A 23,411-nucleotide genomic window follows, 5' to 3' on the forward strand; every position below is an offset into this window, starting at 1 on the left:
AATTCCTAGAAACATATACACTACCAAAACTGAAACAGGAAGAAATAGAAAATTTGAACAGACCCATAACCCGTAAAGAAATCAAATCAGTAATAAAAAATCTCCCAAAAAATAAGAGTCCAGGGCCAGATGGCTTTCCAAGGGAATTCTACCAAACATTTAAAAGTTAGCACCTATTCTCTTGAAGGTGTTCCAAAAAATCGAAATGGAAGGAAAACTTCCAACTCTTTCTATGAGGCCAGCATTACCTTGGATCCAAAACCAAACAGAGACCCCACTAAAAAGGAGAACTATAGACCAATTTCCCCGATGAACATGGATGCAAAAATCCTCAACAAGATATTAGCCAACTGGCTCCAACAATACATTAAAAAAATTATTCACCACGACCAAGTGGGACTTATACCTGGGGTGCAGGGCTGGCTCAATATCCACAAAACAATCAATGTGATTCATCACATCAATAAAAGAAAGGACAAGAACCATATGACCCTCTCAATAGATGCAGAGAAAGCATTTGACACAATACAGCATCCTTTCTCGATAAAAACCCTCAAGAAAGTAGGGATAGAAGGATCATAACTCGAGATCATAAAAGCTATATATGAAAGACCCAACACTAAGATCATCCTCAATGGGGAAAAACTGAGAGCTTTCTCCCTAAGGTCAAGATATGACAGGGATGTCCACTCTTGCCACTATTATTCAACATAGTATTGCAAGCCTTAGCCTCTGCAATCAGACAACACAAAGAAATAAAAGGCATCCAAATTGGCCAGGAGGAGGTCAAACTTTCACTCTTCGCAGATGACATGGTACTCTATATGGAAAAACCAATGAGCTAAAAATCAATGTACAGAAATCGATTGCATTCCTATACACCAACTATGAAGCAACAGAAAGAGAAATCAAGGAATCGATCCCATTTACAGTTGCACCAAAAATGATAAAATACCTAGGAATAAATCTAACCAAAGAGGTGAAACATCTATACACGGAAAACTACAGAAAGCTTATGAAAGAAATTGAAGACACAAAAAAAAAAAAAATGGAAAAAAAGACTCCACGCTCCCGGATAGGAAGAACAAATATTGTTAAAATGTCAATACTACCCAAAAGCAATCTACATATTCAATGCAATTCCTATCAAAATAACACCAGCATTCTTCACAGAGCTAGAAGAAACAATCCTACAATTTGTATGGAACCAGAAAAGACCCCTAATAGCCAAAGCAATCTTGAAAAAGAAAACCAAAGCAGGAGGCATCACAATCCCGGACTTCAAGCTGTATTACAAAGCTGTAATCAAGACAGTATGGTACTGGCACAAAAACAGACACTCAGATCAATGGAACAGAATAGAGAACCCAGAAATGGGCCCACAGATGTATGGCCAACTAAGCTTTGACAAAGCAGGAAAGAATATCCAATGGAAAAAAGACGGGTCTTTTCAGCAAATGGTGTTGGGAAAACTGGACAGCCACATGCAGAAAAATGAACCTGGGCCACTTTCTTACACCACACACAAAATAAACTCAAAATGGATGAAAGACCTAAATGTAAGACAGGAAACCATCAAAATCCTTGAGGAGAAAGCAGGCAAAAACCTCTTTGGCCTTGGCCACAGCAACTTCTTACTCAACACATCTCCAGAGGCAAGGGAAACAAAAGCAAAAATGAACTATTGGGACCTTATCAAGATAAAAAGCTTCTGCACAGTGAAGGAAACAATCAGCAAAACTAAAAGGCAACGACAGAATGGGAGAAGAAATTTGCAAATGACATATCAGATAAAGGGCTAGTATCTAAAATCTATAAAGAACTTATCAAACTCAACACCCAAAAAACAAATAATCCAGTGAAGAAATGGGCAAAAGACATGAATAGACACTTCTACAAGGAAGACATCCAGGTGGCTGACACATGAAAAAATGCTCAACATCACTCATTATCAGGGAAATGATGCATCTCAGAACCACAATGAGATACCACCTCACACCTGTCAGACTGGCTAACATTAACAACTCAGGCAACAACAGATGTTGGCGAGGATGCAGAGAAAGGATCCCTTTTGCATCGCTGGTGGGAATGCAAGCTGGTGCAGCCACTCTGGAGAACAGGATGGAGGTTCCTCAAAAAATTAAAAATAGAACTACCCTACAACCCAGCAATTGCATTACTAGGCATTTATCCAAGGGATACAGGTATGCTGTTTCAAAGGAACACATGCACCCCAATATTCATACCATCACTATCAACAATAGCCAAAGCATGGAAAGAGCACAAATGTCCATCAATGGATGAATAAAGAAGATGTGGTATATACAATGGAGTATTACTCAGCAATCAAAAAGAATGAAATCTTGCCATTTGCAACTGCATGGATGGAACTAGAGGGTATTATGCTAAGCGAAATTAGTCAGAGAAAGACAAAATCATACGGCTTCACTCATATGAGGACTTTAAGAGACAAAACAGATGAACATAGGGAAGGGAAACAAAAATAATATAAAAACAGGGAGGGGGACAAAACAGAAGAGACTCTTAAATATGGAGAACGAACAGTTACTGGAGGGGTTATGGGAGGGGGGATGGGCTAAATGGGTAAGGGGCATTAAGGAATCTACCCCTGAAATATTGTTGCACTAGATGCTAACTAATTTGGATGTAAATTAAAAAAATAAAAAATAAATTAAAAAAAAAAGAATTGGGATGATGGGGAAAATCCTAATCTGTCATCAGTTTCAGTGACTTTAATCCCATCTAAGGAAATCAAGCTTTGTTGGGATGATTCTGTTGGCTATATATATTTTTGCATTTATTTAGCCATTTACAGGATTTATGATTTTATGTCCAATAAAAGTGGCTATCTCCAGAAAAACAGCCTGCCTTCATCTTTCAAAATAGACAGGTCCTTGCATTCTTGTCAAGGGAAACAAGTGCTTCCTACAGTTTATAATCTAGTACTCATTATTTTATTTCCCCAAGCTACCATTTCAGCAATCTTCTGCAACAACAATCACACATTCCCCGCCCCCCGCCCCCTACAAAAAAAAAAAAAAAAAAAAAAAAAAAGGATTCATGAGCAGGAAACATGGTAACTTACAAATAATATTACCTGGTTAAGTTATACAAAACTAAGGTGTCTCAAGAATACTATATACAAGTAAAATGTGTCACAACATTACATTATTAAATAGCAGCCAAGAAAGTCCCGATCTAACCAACCTACTGAAATCAAAACATACACAATACAAATTGTGCGTGTGCATTCAAAGAAATGAAAAGTTAACAGGTTGAAATGAAGACAAAATGTACAAAGTACTCAAGGTTAGAACACCACTAATTTTAGTGTACAACCTTAAGTTAAAATGAAAATATAAAATGACACAAAAATAATGACTGAATGACAACTACATATGTGAAGCACTAAAACAGGTAGTAGTTGACACAGAACATGAGATCTACCTTCAAAGGATTTATAATCAAAGGGGATGGCAAAACATACTGATCATTGGGTATAAACCTTCCACTTAAAGGCATAGCCTATAAAAACTATTATCTTTACACCCTACGTAAATGAATAAGGGGAAACACTATTTCCAACTAGTAGCAACTCTTCAGAACAAACAAAAAGAATACAGATGTGGATTTCATGGGACAATCATAGTAAAGACATTTCAATTCTCCCGTAACAGAGTTTCTAGCTACAAACACTTTTTGAATCTAAGTATTTCCTCAAACCCCCTGCCCACAAAGAAATGTGTAATAGCTATTCCTCACATTGTCTAGATTGGTACTGTCCGATAGAAATACAATGCAAGTCACATTAATTCAAAATTTCCTAGTAGGCACTAAAAATGAACAAATAAAATTGATTTTCATATTTTACTTAATATAGTCAAAATATTATCAGGTCAATATGTAATCAATATAAAATTGTTGAGACATTTCACATTCTTTTTTTAAAAATTTTTAATGTTTATTTTTGAGAGAAAAAGAGAAAGAGAGAGAGAGAGAGAGAGCGCGCGCTCAAGGGGGGAGAGGGGAGGAGCAGAGAGAATCGCAGAGGCAGGCTCCAGGCTGTGAACTGTCAGCACAGAGCCTGATGCAGGGCTTGACCTCACAAACTGGGAGAGCGTGACCTGAGCTGAACTTGGAGGCTTAACCGACTGAGCCACGCAGGCACCCCAACATTCTTTTTTTTCTAAGTCTTTGATACCAGTGTGCGTTTTACACTAACTGCACATCTGAATTCAGATTAGCCACACCTCAGCTGCTCACCACCCGCCTGTGACTAGTGGTTACTATACTGGACAGCACAGGTCTAAATATATTCATTGAGTTAAAAATATCAACTTTAAAAATTGGAGTCAAAAGATCTAAAGACCAAGAGGGCACCAGGCTGGTTCAGTCAGTAGAGCATGTGACCCTTGACCTCAGAGTTGTGAGTTTGAATCTCATGTTGGGTGTGGAGATTACTTAAAAATAAAATCTTTAAAAAACAACAAAAAAACCTAGACTGTGAAAGTGTGCTTTATTTCCCGAATCCAGCAGTTTTCACACCCCCAAGATCTGTGGAGTCTAAGTCCTTTCCTTTCAACTACCTGCAGGAGGCTGGATTTTCTTCACTAACTTCAAATGATGTATTGCAACAGATTGAATACAGCCGTTCATATGAAAATCCACCTGTCTTATTAAACCAGAAGGCACAGAGATAAGCAAACGTGTTAAACAATGCTATCCTTCTTACTCAATTTTTTTCCTTATTTTGGAAACTAGTTATTTTTCATTGTAAACACTTTGAAGTAGACCCTACACTCTGTCAACCACCACCTTTTCCAATGCTTCACATATGGACTCGTCTCTCATTTTATGTCATTTTATATTTCTGCCCTGATTTAAATTTTGTAATGTCAACACAAAAGTTCACTGCATTTTTAAATGAAAATTTAAAATTTTCTCTAATTTCTAATAAGGTAAATACTGACAGCTATAACTCACATAAACAAAAGCCCATTTTAATTATTAATAGGCTAAAGAGATCTCAAGACCAAAAAGCTTGAGAATGGCCATCCTAATCTATCACACAGCTCCTGGAAAATAGGAGGAAGAAATGAAAAGATGTCAGTCTCAACACTTTCATATTTCTCTATAAATTCCACAAAATGATTCATTCTATCATTAATGCTGACTTTGTAATTGGTTTCTATGAACCAAGAAATTGAACTAATCACGCACAGTTCCCATACAGTAACTGTTATGAGGCAATCTATGTTGCACACAAGGCCTTCAAAACACAGACTCACGGTTAAAATAAACTGCATATGGCAGCTTATTTAGAACATGGAGGTTAACTAATCATCTCAAGAGATTTTTATGTTTTCAGAAGACATGGAGGAGTTCCCGCAAGCAATATTTTTGTCATTATTTTCCAAAAGTTAAATTTACAAAGGGTAATCAATCTTTTTGGCACTATAATAATTGCAAAGCGTACATAATTTTAAGGAATATAGTGCTTTCCAAACTTTGGCAATATGCCTCAGCTGAAATTAAGATGGTAACATTCCCATTTAGGATGAAGCATACAGGAAAGGGTATTTTAAAGGGCGAGAGCAAAAATCCAACAGCAGAAATGAAGTACTGTGTCCAAATCCTGGCAACCTGTTCTGTTTTGTCCACTGGACCAATAAAGACAGACAAGAATAGTGAGAGAGCAGAGAATTATTATAAAAATGCAAATTTTGAACTGATGTGAAAACGTAATCATACCTCCAAAACCCACAGTGGCCCTCAGAATACACAAAGTTCCCCGGATGATATACCAAAAAGTTAGCTGTGGACCCCAAATTAGCTCAAATCCCAATCCTCACTGTAAAGAGGCATGGAAAAATTTCAAACATATATTTGCTTATATTTTGTAGAAGACTGAAGTATACCATGAACACTGCAAGTTCAAAAACCTGAGAGATAATATGTGCTGAGATACTGTCAAAAACCCAAATAATTCCTTTGTATTAACCAAAGAGCTGTAGTCAAATAACATCTTTTAAAACTGACCCCTGATGAAATTCTGAAAAAAAAAAAAAAAAAAAAAAAAAAAAAAAAAAGGAAAGAAAAAGGGAAGGTGGAATGTCTTCCGAAAACTTACTTCTCATATTAACATCTATAGGATTTACACTCGCGGCGTGAACTTTGATAATAACTTCATTTGGATAGTGTATGACAGGTATCATCATGTTCTGAGTAAATCGAAGCACCTCGTTCTTTCCGTATTTATCTATCACCCAAGCGGGCATGACGGTGCTCCTTGGAGAGGTAGTACTAATCTTTTTAACTGAAGGCTTTTGGACAGCATGGCTTCTCCAGAAGCAAACCGCAGTACATGCATTTCTTCTAAGTACACAGGTTTTCAGCAGAAGTTCCATCGTAAACAGTGGTTGTATTGTGGGCCCTAAGTAAAATGCATTTAAATTGGCTCAAACTGTAACCCCTAAATTAGGTCAATATCTGCCAAACACACTGGCTGATTTCAAAGTTGAGAATTCAAAATAGAAGTCAGCCTGCCTAATGGAGCAACTGAAGGAAGAATATGGAATTATTCTGCTCTTCCCATTTGAAAATCTCCAATTAGCATTCCAGTCAGTATTCTGTCATTCTCTTCCCTCCTTACACCTTCTCCCCTTTGAAAAACAAATACAAAACCCCTAGAAGCCAGCCCTGTCCGGGAAGCCCCCGGCAGGACAAGCAAACCCCGCTCAATTACCACACGCTACCAAGAACCTGAGACTCCCCGACTCCCTCCGCGACCCTAGCCCCGAGTCTCCTTACGACCCTCTCTCCTTCGCAGCAGGAGTTGCTTTGCGGCGCCAACCAATCACGTGCAAAGATAATTTCCCCGGGCTGCAATTCGACCAATCTAAGTACTCGATGTTGAAACGGTCAGTGACGGCCAAAGATGGCTGCGCCCATGTAATACCGGCGCGGGTGTTGACCTTTTTTATTCCTCCTTGTCACCTTGTCTCTGTGGTGGCAGGCTGGGCACGAGGACCATGCTGGGCCGGACCCTCCAAGAAGTGAGTGGAACTGGCTGTTGAGGGCCCAGGGAGGTCAAAAAGTTTCGCGGAATCCATGGACAAGGAGCCCCGGGGTCTGACCACGCATCTTTGTCAGCCTCGGCCGTCTCCTTTCCTGGAACTGGGTGGGGGCTTCCGACCTTTGGGCCATTCAGCTGTACTCTCTATACCCGTTCTGGAGTTACGACCTCAGCAGGGGAGGCTTACGCAGCACGGAACGGTGCGGTGGAAGTGTACCCTGGCTTCTTTCAACTAGACGTTTGCTAAAAGCTTGGGTCAGGCCCCTAGTGGATGGGCTTTGCTGGTCCACTTTAGTCCCTCTTCGGTTCCCTACACTCATCTAATGCAGTTATCGCTTAAGAAGCCCGTGAAATCTGTACTTTGCAAAATACAAACGAGTAATTTTTAGTCCCCCACCCCCCCGCCCCGTCCCCACTTCCTTGATAGATTCTTTAGGCTTCAACTATCAGTAAGATAGCAATGATTCTCTCACCCGTGTCTTCCATTTCCTGGAGCTCAGTTTTATACTCTAGGCTATGTTTGTAAATGCCTTCTGGACATCTCTTCAAAATGCCCCATAACAACCTCAACTTACTTTAAGGAAAGTTGACTTCATCATTCTAATAGGACCACTTCTTCTCAATCTCCACCTTAAAAAACAAAACCTGATTTCTGAATTCTTAATATTCTCTTTTTAATGGCACAGCTGTTATCCCAGTTGCCCTTAACATTCTTCCTCATCTGTCATATCCAATAAATCACTAAGCCCTGTTAATTCTATTTTGAATTTACCTCTGGAATCTGTTTTCTTTGCTTCCTCTCTGCTAAGACTTCAGATCTCCTTGCTTTCTGGCCCAGTATCTCTCAAACTTGGGAACTGTCTGCAGGCCCACTCATATAAGAATCCTGTCAGGCTCTTGTTAGAACCACAGCTGTGTCCCACTTTGGGAGCTCTGTGATTTGCGGCCCAGAGTATATGGTTTAACCAGGGCTCCACGTGAATCTGCTAATAAGTAGGGATTTAGGACCTACCCTGCCTTCCATTTTCCTGTTGTATTTTCACCTGGGAAATCTTTTTATCTGTCCATGTGGTAGCCTTTTAGAAAGCTGTAAATTACAATAACAAAAATGACAGGCATTAAATAATAAATAGCCCTTACCCAAAGTGCATTAGTGTTTTACCATCTTATATTACACGTGGTCTCTACTATATATTTCTGTACAGAGGCGCCTTCGTGGCTTAATCAGTTAAGCATCTGACTTTGGCTCAGGTCGTGATCCTGCAGCTTATGAGTTCAAGCCTCGCATAGGGCTTCCACTCTCAGGGCAGAGCCTGCTTTGGATCCTTTGTCTCCCTCTCTCTGCCCCTCCCCCCCTCTCAAAAATAAATAAACATTTAAAAATTTAAAAAAATAAAATTATAAAAACAAAACATTATTTGGTAGTTATTTTCCCACCCCCAAAAGTATCTTCTGTCCACTCCATGTTTTTTCTACATCATTGTACTGATGTCCCAAATTCTACCAATTAGAAATTAATTAATTTAGTACACATTCTCTTTTAAATATGTAAAGACGCCTGGGAGGGTCGAATGATTTATTCACCCATTGTTGTGAATTACAATAGTTCAATAAAATTTCTCTCCCTCACATAGTTGCTATAATCAATTGAAGAAAGGGAAAATTTGCTGGGGAGGAAATTCGGGGGAGGAGCTGGGAACTATAATAGAGTTTTGAGGCAATGTTGGGGATCTACGTAAGGCTTAGAGTAACAGGAGCCCTGAGAGGAGGCACTCAAAGGAGGTAACATGCCAAACAGGAGATAAAACTATTTGTAAGTTTTATGCAGGTACATTCAGGAAAGAGGAGTCTCACTTTTACCTTCCCCCTTTGTGGCATGATCCCACTGTTTCTAGGAGCCAGACACCAGGCTAATAATACTAATCCTAAAGTTATTAATTATATGTTCAAGAGGCTTCTTGGGGGTCTGCCTAAGAACCCTTAATTGTTCTATGGGAAAACAGATTCCAAATTTTAAACAACTCAGTTATTCATTCAATTAACATTTAGTGAACACCTCTGTGTTCCAGTCGTTGGGGATTAGCATTGAAGGCAAACAGAAGTTCCTGCACTCATGAAGCCTGCATTTTTATGGGGAAACAGGCATTAAATAAGTTTCTATTTTTTTAAGTAAATAATATAATTTCAGTAATATGAAGAAAGATTAAGCAGGCTACAGCGTGAGAAGTAGTAGGGGTGGGGGTGGAGCCAGATGGCTTGGAGTGGTTAGGAAAGGTTTCTCTGACTGCCTGGGTATATTTTAAAGAGACCTGAAGGATATGAAGGGTGAGCCCTGGGAGGGTCTGGAGGAATAGTACTCCAGCCAGATGGAACAGTAAGTGCAAAGAGTCTGCAGCAAGAGCAAGCTTGACATGTTCAGGAATTGCAAGAAGGCCAGTGTGCCTGGAGAGATGTGAATGAAGAGGAGAATAGTGGGAGATGAGGTTAGAGAGATAAGTAGGAACCAGATCATGGACAACTTCTTAGGCCATGGTAAGGAAAAGCTCCTAAAGGCTATTCCTAAAGATATGGTCTACAAGAAAGCAAGTGAGGAAGCAGAAAGACCAGTTAGAAGGCTGTTGCATTGGCAAGAGATAATGGCAGCACAGATGAGGTGGCTGTAGAGGTAATGTGAAACGGGTGTTTTTCTTTAAGTTAGTTGCTGATGGATTGGATACAGAGTTTGAGGGAAAGAGAAGAATGAAGGAGGATGCTTAAAGTTTTGGCCTGGGCAGTTGGGAAGATGTTAACAGCAAGATCGGAAAGACTTGGCGCCTGGGTGGCTCAGTCAGTTAAGCGTCCAACTTGGGCTCAGGTCATGATTTTGCGGTTGATGAGTTTGAGCCCTGTGTCAGGCTCTGTGCTGACAGCTCAGAGTCTGGAACCTGCTTCAGATTCTGTCTCCCTCTCTTTTTGCCCCTCCTCCCCTCATGCTCTGTCTCCCTCTCAAAAATAAATAAACATTAAAAAAAAAATGGGAAAGATTTTTTCCCACTTTTTTTTTGAGGTATAGTTGACATATCATGTTATATTTGTTGCAGGTGTACAACATAATTTGGTATTTGTATACACTGCAAATTGATCACAATAAGTCTAGTTTTTCCCTGTCATCATATAAAGTTACATAATATGCAGTACAATATTGTTGATTAGTCACCATGCTGTACATTATATCCCCATGACATTTATTTTATGACTGGAAGTTTACCTCTTGACCCCTTTCTCCCATTTTGCCCATCCCCTAACCCCTCCCTCCTGGCATCCATCAGTCTCTTTTCTGCATCTACGAGTTTTGTTTTTTAGATTCCACATATAAGTGAAGTCATACGGTATTTGTTTTTCTCTGTTGTCACAAATGGCAAGATTTTGTTCTTTTTATCTTACCATTTGTGACAATAGAAAGACAAATACCGTAGGATTTCACTTAGGTGTGGAATATATATAATGGACTATTAGGTAACCATATATTAGGTATATATTAAATGAAGTGTATATATATATATATATATATACACATATATATATACACACACATATATATATGCGTGTGTGTGTGTATATACACATACACACACACCACATCTCCTTTATCCATTCATCCATCAATGGACACCTTGGTTGCTTCCATATTTTGGCTATTGTGCATAATGTGCAATGAACATAAGGGTGCATATATCTTTTCAAATTAGTGTTTTCGTTTCTTTGGATAAACACCCAGAAGTGGAATTGCTGGATCATATGGTACTTCTGTTTTTAGTTTTTTGAGGACCCCCATACAGAAAAGACTCTTAGGAAGCATATTTGGAAGGAGAAAGTTATCAAGACTTCTGGGCATGTTAATTTGGAGATGCCTGCTGGATATGCAAGTGGAGATGTTGGTTAAGCAGGCGGATATAGGAGCTTTGGAGATCAGGAAAGCAGCTAGGTATGACGATACAAATTGGCCAGAGTATAGAAGATAATTAAAGTATGTAGACAGGTAAGAACACCCAGGAGCTGAGCACAAAAGTAGAAGAAGGCCTAAAACTTTCCAACATTTAGAGGTCAGCAATAGGAAGCAGAGCCAGCAAAAGAGATGTGAAAGAATGGTAGGTAAGGCAAGAGGGAAACCAAGTCTTGGTGTCCTGAAACACAAGTGAAAAAGCTTCAAGAAGAGAGTGCTCTCTTAAGTTGAATGCTGCTGAGAAATACTGTATACGATTAGGACTGAGCAGTGACTGCTGGATTTAGGAATGTGGAGGTTGCTAGTGATCTTGATACAATTTCTTGTAACATTGGAGACAAAAACATGAATGGAATATATTAATGGGTACCAGTCAACTGGACACTCCGGCCTCAAGGACTCCCCTATACCTTCAGCATTTATTAAGACAATTATTTTTGAAAGACAGTTCTTTTTCTAAGTGAACTTCTGATGCTGTCTGTAAAGTTAGTAGCATAGTGGTACAGAGTGTGGGCTTTGGAAACAACAGCAGGCCTTGGTTGAATCCCCGCTCTACTTTCCAGCTTTGTGACCTCAGGCAGGAACTTTAGTTTTTTATCTGTAAAATGGAGGCAATAATATCAGCCCCTCAGAGTGGATATAAAGATTAAATGAAATATAAATCATTGGTGGGTGGGAGGATGTGGGAAATAGGTGATGCTCTTGCTGTGATGAGCACCCGCTGATGTATGCAATTGTTGAGTCATTATATTTTACACCTGAACTAATATAACGCTGTGTTAACTATACTGGAATTAAAATTAACTTAAAACTGGGGCACCTGGGTGGCTCAGTCAGTTAAGCATCTGACTTCAGCTCCAGTCATGATCCCATAGTTTGTGAGTTTGAGCCCCGCGTCAGGCTCTGTGCTGATAGCTCAGAGCCTGGAGCCTGCTTCAGAATCTGTTTCTCCCTCTCTCCCTGCCCCTCCCCTGCTCGCATGCTGTCTCTCTCTCTTTCTCTTTCTCAAAAAATAAACATTAAAAAATTAAATTAAAATTTAAAAAGTAAATATTTTTTAATGTTTATTTATTTGAGACAGAAAAAGGGGCAAGCATGACCGAGGGAGGGGCAGAGAGAGAGAGAGGGAGAGAATCCCGAGCAGAATCTCCACACTCATAGTGTTCAGTCTCCCAAACCATGAGGTCATGACCTGAGCTGAAATTGAGTTGGATGTTTAACTGACTGAGCCTCCCAGGTGCCCCTAAAAGAATAAACCTTAAAAAAAAAAAAAGAAAGAAGTATAAAGCATCTATAAAGCATCTAGGATGATGCCTAGCACTAAGTGCTATTGTTAACATTAATTTTGTTACAGTGACAAATTTGCTAAATTATATGTATTTAGAATTCTCTCTCCCCCTAGTTTCTAAGAAGAGTGACTCTTGAGGAAGATCTCTTATTTTTTCTAAGAAGGTGTATTGGTTTTTTTTTTTTTTTTTTTAATGTTTTTTTATTTATTTTTGAGACAGAGAGAGACAGAGCACGAATGAGGGAGGGGCAGAGAGAGAGGGAGACACAGAATCGAAGCAGGCTCCAGGCTCTGAGCCAGCATCAGCACAGAGCCTGATGCGGGGCTTGAACTCACAGACCGTGAGATCGTGACCTGAGCTGAAGTTGGACGCTTAACCGACTGAGCCACCCAGGTGCCCCGAAGGTGTATTGTTTTTTATTGCTGCCTAACAAATTAGTATAAACTTTTTGGGTTAAAATAATCTTATCATCTCACAGTTTTGTGGGTCAGGAGTCCAGGAATGGAGTAGCTGGGTTCTCTGCTCACGAGAGTCTCACAAGGCTGAAATCAAGGGGTGGGCCAGGACTGTGGTTTCATCTGAAGCTCAGGATCCTCCTTCAACCTCATTGGTTGTTGGCAGACTCGATTTCTTTGCAGCTGTAGGACTGAGGTCCCCGTTTTTTGGCTGACCGTGTGGATGGTTGGGCGAATGAGCTGGGCGGACAGGAGTTGGAGGATAACTAGAATTGAGGTTTTGGAGGTTATACATATCTTGGTAATGACGTCGTCTGGGACGAGTTGATGACTGAGCGAGGTGAAGGAACAGTTTGCCAGAAATGAGGTTGAACTGAGAGGCCGGGTTTCAGTGTACATTACTTGAAGCCTGAAGTCAACAAGAATAATAACAGGAGCCACTGTAAAGTAGACTAAAGGGAGCTAAGTGCTAAAATCTTTGATGAATGAAAAGGGGTACCAGGCAGACAGTAGGTTCACACCCCAGGAAGAGTGATATAAACTCCTCCAAGTCCTGTACTTCAGATGAGCTGGGATTTTTGAGTGAAGAGGGAAGAGGAAGGCATTGAAGAATGAGGAGGATACTTGCCTGCACACTCTCCCCTCCCCCTCTGGACTCTGGTCCACGGTAGGTAGAAGCTAAAACAGTCATCTCTTGGGGCACCTGGGTGGCTCAGTGGGTTGAGCATCTGACTTCAGCTCACATCATGAGCCAGCAGTCCATGAGTTCGAGCCCCACGTTGGGCTCTGTCCTGACAGCTCGGGAGCCTGGAGCCTGCTTCGGATTCTGTGTCTCCCTCTCTCTCTGCCCCTCCCCTGCTCGCGATCTATCAAAAATAAACATTAAAAAAAATTTTTTTTAAGAAAAAAATTAATAAAACAGTCATCTCTTGAGAAAGCTGCAGGAGAAGCAGTGGCCTCAAGGAAACACCTATTTTCTATTAGAGAAAAGAAGTGCCAGGGAAAACAAATGTGGTTTTTTTAACAAAACTTTTATGGTCGATTTTATCTCATATTCAGATATGACACCTTCAGTTTTGTCCCAGGGAAGCTGCACTGTTTATATTTTCACACTCCTTATGCTCAGGTCATTCTAGTTAATTAGCATCTTTGTTTTCATTTCTCTTCTCCAATTCTCTTTTTCATTTTCTCAAATCTGGATTTCCTAAAAATGGTCCTAATGAAGATCAGCAGCATTTCAAATGAGTGCTCCTAGACAATCTCATTTCTTGCCCTTGTAACCACAACCGAAACAGGTTTCTCTTGTATTCTTGTACCAGTTGGCAAGTCACAGAGCATCTGAGGATAGTAGGCATTAGGAGACTTGAGGGGAGGCAAAGAAGGAAAGACAGTGAGACAATTTTTGTCATTCTTACAATTTGGCCCACCTGCCCCCGCCCCTCCCTGAGTCACTGCCTCAGCCACCTGTCGGCAGTGCTTTCCTCCTCTTGTGCATCTGCCTTAGGGGTCCTCTCAGTGGCCTGTTCCCACTGCGTTTCTAATCTTAAGCTCAGCCCTAAGAATACCGCTGCTTTGATGATTTATTCAACAGATGAGAGCAGATGATTTGCAGATTTTCCCCTCAAATGCAAACTCCTGTTGCTTGATGGATGTAGGACACCTGAAAATACAGTCAACTTGGAAGACAAACTAAGCTTGCAGTCATGTAGAGAGAGATGGTGAAGGAGCTTGTATTATGAAGTTACTTCTCCCCTATACTACTATGTGGCTTTGGACAAATCACTAACCTCTCTGAGCTTCAGTCTTCATTTGTGAAATGAGGTTAATAATACATAACTTATGTGGTTGTTATAGGGTTAAGTGAAGTAATAATGCATGTAAAGCACCTATGTCTGGCTCTTGGTTAATAGTAAATATTACTCCTTTGCCCATCTTCCTTCTCTCTGAGCTCCCATCCCAACTCTTTTCATATAATCTCCAAAGCTGCGATGTCTTCTTTGACTTATAATTCATTCCTTTTATCTAATTAGTAAGTACTTACTACTTCCTACAGGAAGTATTAAATAGTCATCACTTCAGGCTTTACTGTAAACATCTACGTTCTGCTCATTTGTAATGCAGTTTATTTTAACACTTCTTTTACTAGCCTTCCTAATGCACCCCAGCCAGGATTTCAGAGAAGTTTCCTCTCAGTTTGCTTTTGAACCCATATTTTATAAACATTCTCTCCATTTGTAGTAGCTCTGACTTGAATTCTACAATAGTTATAAAGATCTTACCTAGAGCCATAAGCCCCTGCAGGGCCTTGTCCAGTCAGTTTCTTTCTTTCTTTCTTTTTTTTCACTCTGGGTTGTGTGTGTTGCAGCTAAACTACTCTCTGCACGATCTACCCTAACCCATGCTCCACCCATCCCAGGCCTCCACTGCTACTAGACAGGATGGCTTACCTAAACCACTGCTCTTGTTGGTACAGATCTGACTTGGAAACAGCCCTCCACTAGGGCAATGAACGTCGTGTCCCCCAACCCGTACCCAAGCTAACCAATGTGTTACCCTCATTCAGTACACCACCTAGGTATAGCGTTCTCTTGGTTTTGAATCCAAGCTTCACTTCAAAATTGTATACTTCCCCATTCTATCTGCCTACTCAGTATAATACTTGAAACTTCTGCAGGCTCGGTAAAGGGTTTTTGAATTGTATACATTATAGGTTTCTGCAGCGCTGAAACAAGGCCAAATTACTCCAGTAGAGCTCTGTCAAAAATGTCTCTCCCTTATCAAGAAGACCAAGTTTCTAAATGCTTACATTACTATATCAGAAGAGGTGGCCTTAAAGCAAGCTGAAGAATCAGAGAAAAGATACAAGAAAGGTAAATTACTGTGAATTATACTTAATTGGTATATCCCTAGAGAAACAATTTAATTGGATGTAGCAGTCTCCATTTGGCAAGCGAGGCTTTTAACATAAAACATACCCTTATTTAAAGAACTCGCCATGAGGTATAATAAAAATAAGGCTAATGGATATGTGATGCTTTATAATGCCCAACTGGAATAGTTTCTAACATAAACTTGATTTATGAAGAAGTATCTTTACCAAAAACTAATAGTTACCATAATAACTAGTATTAATGTGTCTTTATATCCTGAACTCGATGTATAGCTCCTGTTCTTTTGGCTTTTTGATGCAGGTCACTCCCTCGGGGCTTTAGATGGAATTCCTGTTGCAGTAAAAGACAACTTTAGCACATCAGGCATTGAGACAACATGTGCATCGAACATGCTGAAAGGTAAAGTTTAATTGACCAGAGCATTAGTAGTTTTATAAAACTAGTTTTTCAGTTTAAATAAAAGGTAAGATACTAAAGCACCAAGGTATTCTGAGACCAGTTATATTTGCAAAAGAAATACTTATGCTGGTGTATTTTTACTATCGGCTCTTTCAGAATGCACAACTATTCCTTAGAGGTAGGCCAGCTTATTGGATGTATCCTACTTAGGAAATTTTAGAAATCCCACTTAGGAAGACTCAATAACTGACCACCAAATACACACTAAGTGACCTCTGACTCCCACTCATTGATAATATGGGAATAAGGGCCTGTCATTACCCCTCTCTGTGAGGATTAGCACCTATTGTCTAGTTGTTTTGTGTTTCCTGAGTCTTCCATCTTTTATGTCACTATACTTATCTGCATATAGTGATGCTTAATTTTGTTCTTTACAGTTTAGTAGGTCAAAAGGAAACATGTTTATCAAGATTTGGGGATCCTAGAAAGAAAAAGAACTAGAAAAAGCTTATTCACAGTGCTATACCCTAAAAGAAAGTCTCTGGGGAATATGCCACAGGTTCCTCTAAGAGCTATATTATTGTTAATTGTTCTGGAATACACACTAGATGAAATTTAAATGAGAATAGAGATCTATGTGTGACTGGAAATAGATGAAAATTACTGTGTGATGTAGCATTTCAAGTACAATGAGCAAAATAATGATGTGCTGTTAGTTTCAGATGAATTGGGTACATCTCTATTATTCAGTATTTAGTAGTACGAACTGTTATAGTCTATGTTTTTAGACGATAAAAATAGTGAATATGCCGACTGTCTTTGGAAAATGTAGAAATTAGCAGTAGAAAAATTAAAATTAACTAACCTCGGGAAGAAAGTACCACCTACAACTCAAATTAGAAATAATTAACACATGTCAATATGGACAGCTTAGTTGCAATTTAAAATCTTGTTTCTTGCATGTGATTTACATGTTCATGTTTTTTTCTCCTACAACAAAAATAACTGATTTTTTTCAGGTTATGTACCACCTTATAATGCTACAGTAGTTCAGAGGTTGTTGGATCAGGGAGCTGTCCTGATGGGAAAAACTAATTTAGATGAGTTTGCAATGGGGTAAGTAAAATTGAAATTTTCTTCTCTTGTATTTCTTTCATCTTTGTCTCGGTTTACTTTCATATCACATTATCTTGATACTATAGCTTTATAGTAAACCTTGAAATTAGGTAATAAGAGTCCTTTAACTTTTTCAAAATCATTTTACATATGCTAGGTGCTTTGCATTTCCATATAAGTTTTAGAATCAGTTTGCTGATTTCTGTAAAGCTTAATTGGATTTTGATCATGATTGTGTTGAATTTCCCGGTCAGATGGGGAGAATTGACATCTTAATATGTGTCTTCTGATCCTTGAACACTTTATTTCTATCCCTTTATTAGATTTTTAATTTTTCTCAGCAGTGTTTTTATGATTTTCTGCATATAAATCTTGTACATAATGTGTTTGTTTCATTCCCAAGTATTTCATTTTTTTAATGCTATAGAAAAATGGTATTTTTTCCATTTCTAATTGTTTATTGTTAGTATATAGAAATATAATTGATTTCTCTGTATTGAGCTTGTATCCCACTGCCTTGCTAAGTTCTCTTATTAGTTCTAGTTGATCTTTGTAGATTCTTTGGTATATTTTATGTGGATGATCATGTCATCTGCAAATACAGACAGTTTTATTTCTTCTTATTTCTCTTTCTTTTTTGTGTTGGTTAAGACTTCAGTACAATACTGAGTAGAAGTGATAAGAGCAGATATCCTTTCTTTGTTCCTGATTTTGGAGTGAAAACATTCAGTGTTTCACCAAAGCATTGTTTCATAGATGCAGAGTCTTTGACTCTCTTATTTACGGTGTTATCTCTTGGCACTCAGTAAATATATATTGAATGAATTAATCCATGGGAGTAAACTTGAACATAGGTCATTAGGACATTGCCTTGAACAGCTGATCAAAATGAACATCGTCAGTGAGAGTAAGTAGACATCATTGTACCTCTAGATGTGATTCCCTGAGAAGAACACACCATCACCTATGCAGTATTCCAGCTGAGAATGTTAAACCTGAAACTAATCACAGGGAATCAGAAGATAAGTCTGAAATGAGAAACATTCTATAAAAATATGAATATCATAAAAGACAAAGAAATGCTGTGAAAATATTCCAGATTAAAAGAGCCTAAAGAAAGTAAAACCTAAACCTTATAGAAGAAAATGCAGGAGAAAAATCTTTGTGACCATGAGTTAGGCAAAAATTTCTTAGATGGGACACATAAGTACAATCCATAAAATAAAAAACTGATAGACTGTACTTCTCTAAAATTAGGAACTTCTATACTTTGAAACACACTGTTAACACATGAAAAAATAAGCCACAGCCTGGGAGAAAATATTTGCAAAACATATATCTGAGAAAGAACTGGTATCCAGTATAAACAGAAGCTTTCCCAACTCAAAAATCAGAAAACAACCCAATTTAAAAGGGGGGGGAGGTAAAAATATGTAAGCACACATTTCATCAAACCAGATATATAGTTGGCAATAAACACATGAAAACAATACTGAACATGGTTAGTCATTAAGGAAATGCAAATTAAAACCACAAGAAGATACATACATCTTTTAGAATGGTTTAAAAATGACAATATCAAGTGCTGACGAGGATGCAGCGCAATTGGGTTTCTCATGCAATCCTGGTAGGAAATGCAAAATGGTATAGCCATTTTGGAAAATAGTCTGGCAGTTTCTCCTAAAGTTAAACAGCATAGGATCCAACAATCTCAGTCCTGCTATTTAGTCAAGAGATGAAGAGGTATATTGACATGAAAGCAATGGCCAGGGTCTTTCAGTACAATATTTATTGTGGCTTTATTCATCATTGCCAAAAACTAGAAATAACTCCATGCCCATTGGCTAGCAAATGATTTAAAAAGTACAAAAAGAGGCTAATGAGACAATGATACCTAAATGCAGTACCTGATGTCAGACTCCATCCCTTACTAGGAGGGGGAAATGCAGCAGAGGACATTACTGGATCAGCTGACCAAACTGGATTACATACAGTATGTTAGATAAAAAGCACTGTGTGGATGTTAAATTTACTGAGATTGGCTACTGTGACCGCATAAGGGAACACCCCTAGTGTTAGGAAATGCATACTGAATACATAACTAAAATATTTAGGAGTAAAGGGCCATGATATATATAATTTACCCTTATGTGGTTTGTGGGGGAAGAAATGATTTGTACATGTTACACACAACGTGTGTCAATCACACAAATCAAATTGGGTGGCTTTTTAACAATAAGTGAAGCTGGGTAAAGGGTATAAAGTTATTTTCATATAATTTCTATTTTTGCAGTTTGCCTGTAAGATTGAAATTATTTCAAAACTTTTTAAATAAGTTATTAATTTTCAACTCTGCTTGTCTTAACACGTCTGGTTATAGAGGGAATCCTTCAGAGGACTTCCTGTTTAACTCTTTGAATGTTTGTGACCTTCTTCACCTGGAACACCTGGATTTACAAGGGAAATCATCATAAGCTGAATTGGATAATCAACTGGGATAAAAATCTTCTTAACAGACTAGTTTTCTCTCTCCCACACGCTCTTACTTCCCATCGTCCACCTCCTCAACCATCTGATTAATGAAAGCTACATCTGAGCAGGCTTCTTGCCTTTTCCAATTCAAGTTCCAGTGGATTATACAGTGTTAGAAGTAAATAATATGATCAGGAGGTGAAATCTTCATATAAAGAACCAAAGTTTCATTAAGATATCTTGCTTCACTTCATCTCAGATCTGGAAGCACAGATGGTGTATTTGGCCCAGTTAAAAACCCCTGGAGTTACTCGAAACAATATAGAGAAAAGAGGAAGCAGAAGTCCCATGGTGAGAATGAGGATTCGAATTGGCTTATAACTGGAGGAAGCTCGGGTGGGAGTGCGGCGGCAGTATCAGCCTTCACGTGTTTCGCGTAAGATGCTTTTTTCTGTCTGTATTGTAGAGCCCATCAAAATACAGTCATAAACCATACTTACAGTCCAACAACAGAGTAGTTCATACCGTGCCGTTTTCATTTCTTTTTAGTGACTTATTTATGCTCGACTTATTTATGATCGATATATCAACATTATGTCTCATAAATGCGTTCAACTGTACAGTATACTTAACATGTATTTTATACATATAACTTGAATTTTAGGTATTTAAACTCTTCCTCTATGGGGCCCCTGGGTGGCTCAGTCAGTTAAGCGGCCAACTTCGGCTCAGGTCATGATTTCACGGTCTGTGAGTTCTAGCCCTGCATCGGGCTCTGTGCTGACAGCTCAGAGCCTGGAGCCTGCTTCAGATTCTGTGTCTCCCTCTCTCTGACCCTCCCCTGTTCATGCTCTGTCTCTCCCTGTCTCAAAAATAAATAAATGTTAAAAAAAATAAACTCTTCCTCTATAGTATCTGGTTCTCTTAAAAACATGCTTTTATGGATCTTGCAGAATAAACCAGTTAGTGTAATTAAATTTCACTTCTAAAATAATTTATTTGGGTGTCTGCTCACTGATTGTACAAATATTTAGGGACTAATATACTGTGGCTTTGGCTGAGTGGTGCTGAGCTGTTAATTATGGTTTATCCTTCAGCTAAATCTGGCTTTTGTTTAAAAAAGGGGGGGGGGGTGGGGGAAATGCTCCTAATATGTATCAATAGGATATTTAAAATAGTGTTTTCATAAATCTACCACTAAAAATGTGCATCACTGAGTAAAGTTTTTTTCAAGTTTGTTAGGAGCTGATTTGTTCAACTGTCATAGTTTGTATTTGGGAAGAAACCACCCATCATGCTCTATGTTTTAAGTCTCATTTGTAAAGCATTTTTTAACCACCTAAAGAAGACTAAATAGATTTCACTGTTATTTATCTGTTTCAGTATAAAATGGAATGTGTTTCTTTAGTAGTACTATGTGTATTTTATTTCTCCTTAATTATCCACTGAAATGAAGCTCTTTCACAGACATTGCAACCAGTAAATTATTTATATTTTTTTAGAGCTATGGAGATTTAGAGTCTTCAGGGTTTTTTTGTTTTGTTTTGTTTTGTTTTTAGTTTCTCTGAAATCTTATTTACAAGTAAAACCATTTCATTTTATCTCTGTGGAATTTTAGAGCACTGCATTAATATTAATGAGAGTTCTGACAAGTTAGGACTGGAAGATTAGGTGCTTTTTTTTTCTATCTTCATCACCCTACTTAATGTTCATCTTTCTGAATGTGCTCTGAGAAGATGGCATTTTGACACATAATTCCTATGGAAATGTAGGTTTTACTTTTACACCGCCGTCAGTGAATCCTAATAAGAAAACGTGTCCTTTTAGAAATTGTTAAAGCAACAGCCTGATTTTGTAGCTCATATGGACTTGTTAAGAAAGACAATCTCATCTGCATTTTCTGTAGAGCTCAAGGGCCTAGTAGTCTTGTGCAGCTCAAAGCTTTTTTCTGGGTATATTCAGCAGAAGCACAGACCCAAAGTAACTCCAGACCGAATGGGTCCCAAACTATCAAGTGTTCTGCTTTGTTTTCCCCCCTTTTGATTTGCTTCTTTTATAATAGTTTTAAAAACAGGAAAGTTCTTGGTGTATTACACAGCCACTAAAAGGAATAAGCTAGAGTGTCATGGAAAGATATCAAAGATACACTATTAAGTGCAAAACAAGTTGCAGAATAGTATATATAGTATGACCTTTCTGTTAAAAGCAGTCATTACATATGTATATATGTTATGTGCATGGAAGTGTCTGGATGACTATATCAAAATTGATAACAGGATTATTATGGAGGCAGTGATTATAAGAGAAATTTCACTTTATATACAATATACTTATATAATACTTAATTTTTGTAGTTGGCACATGCACTTTTCTAATCAGAAAAACATTTTTTCCCCTGAAATAAAGTTTTAAAAAATGTTTAATTAGGGTAAAACATACATAACCTAAAATTTATCATCCTGGGGCACCTGATGGCTCAGTCAGTTAAACATCCGACTTTAGCTCAGGTCATGATTTCGCGGTTCGTGGGTTCGAGCCCCACATCGGGCTCTGTGCTGATAGCTCAGAGCCTAGAGCCTGCTTCAGATTCTGTGTCTCCCTCTCTCTGTGCCCCTCCCTTACTCACACTCTGTCTCTCTCTCAAAAATAAATAAACATTAAAAAAAATTTTTTATAAATTAAAAAAAAATAAAATTTACCATCTTAACCTTTTTTTAAGTAGGCTCCATACCCAGCGTGGAGCCTAATGCAGGGCTTGAACTCATGACCCTGAGATTAAGACCTGAGCTGAGATCAAGAGTCAGTTGCTTAACAGACTGAGCCGTCCAGGCACTCCTCCTAGCCCCCATCTTAACCATTTTTAAGTGTACAGTTTAGCATTAAATACATTCAGGTTATTGTGCAGCCAGTCTCCAGACCTTGTTTAATTTGCAGAACTGAACCTTAGTACCCATTAAACAACAGCTTCCCATGTGCCCGTCCTCCCAGCCCCTGGCAATCACTGTTTTACTTTCTGTCTCTATGAACTTGAAGACTCTAGGTACCTGATGTAAGTCAAATTATTCAGTATTTGCACTTTCATAACTGATCTGTTTCACTTAGCATAATGTTCTCAAGATTAGTTTTTGCTTTTGTTTTTCATAAGAAAAACATGTACTCTGGAGGTAACTGGGCAAAGAAATGGACCCTTCATAGTTCAGTAATGCAAATACAAATATGAAAAATTATTAAAAAATGCACATTAACAAAGCTTTTTGGTTTTCCAAATTAACCACATTTTAAGAACTTCTGGTACTCAGTGATGATGATGAAACATGAGACCGAATCTGATTCACTGCAGTTGGGAATATAAATTGGCAGAAGCCCTCTGACAAGTCATTTGACGATATAGATTAAAAACTTAGAATAACAGGCCCTATGGCTCATTAACTCTACTTCTTGGAAGCCAGCCTAAAACATATTCAGACGTATAGGCAAAGATTTATGTTTAAAGGTGTTTATTACGAAGTAATTTATTATGCAGTTATTATCGTAATTGGCAACAACATAAATGTTTAAATTAAAGTACATTTCTATCTATGATTCTAAATGAGGTAGCGGAAGGTTCTGTATATGAATTTCTGGAAGTGGTGTGTTTAGTTTGTGAAAACATACTGGATAACTGCCATGAAAGGAAAGTAAAAGATATGTATATATATTTATAGGAGAATG

The 23,411-nt window shown here is 38.4% G+C and overlaps 2 protein-coding genes across 6 annotated transcripts in view; one reads left to right on the top strand and one right to left on the bottom strand.

Moving 5' to 3' along the window:
* RTN4IP1 (reticulon 4 interacting protein 1) overlaps nucleotides 1-6,889 on the bottom strand; it is a 48,806-nt gene extending 41,917 nt beyond the window's left edge. The window contains exon 1 of one of the 2 annotated variants that reach the window (XM_042939469.1): nucleotides 6,152-6,889. In XM_042939469.1, coding sequence (XP_042795403.1) covers nucleotides 6,152-6,428 — 277 coding nt within the window. In that variant the 5' untranslated portion in view covers nucleotides 6,429-6,889. The remainder of the gene's footprint in view (nucleotides 1-6,151) is intronic. The other variant, XM_042939470.1, reaches the window with a different exon arrangement.
* Nucleotides 6,890-6,951: 62 nt separating this feature from the next.
* The window catches only part of QRSL1 (glutaminyl-tRNA amidotransferase subunit QRSL1), a 52,437-nt gene continuing 35,977 nt past the window's right edge, over nucleotides 6,952-23,411 (top strand). For all 4 annotated transcript variants that reach the window (XM_042939474.1, XM_042939472.1, XM_042939473.1 and 1 more), the window contains exons 1-5: nucleotides 6,952-7,076; nucleotides 15,533-15,692; nucleotides 16,014-16,112; nucleotides 17,132-17,228; nucleotides 19,960-20,136. In XM_042939474.1, the coding sequence (XP_042795408.1) occupies nucleotides 7,053-7,076; nucleotides 15,533-15,692; nucleotides 16,014-16,112; nucleotides 17,132-17,228; nucleotides 19,960-20,136 (557 nt within the window). In that variant the 5' untranslated portion in view covers nucleotides 6,952-7,052. The remainder of the gene's footprint in view (nucleotides 7,077-15,532; nucleotides 15,693-16,013; nucleotides 16,113-17,131; nucleotides 17,229-19,959; nucleotides 20,137-23,411) is intronic.

Source organism: Panthera leo, chromosome B2 (assembly GCF_018350215.1).
Source record: "Panthera leo isolate Ple1 chromosome B2, P.leo_Ple1_pat1.1, whole genome shotgun sequence".
Classification (NCBI taxonomy): Eukaryota; Metazoa; Chordata; class Mammalia; order Carnivora; family Felidae; genus Panthera; species Panthera leo.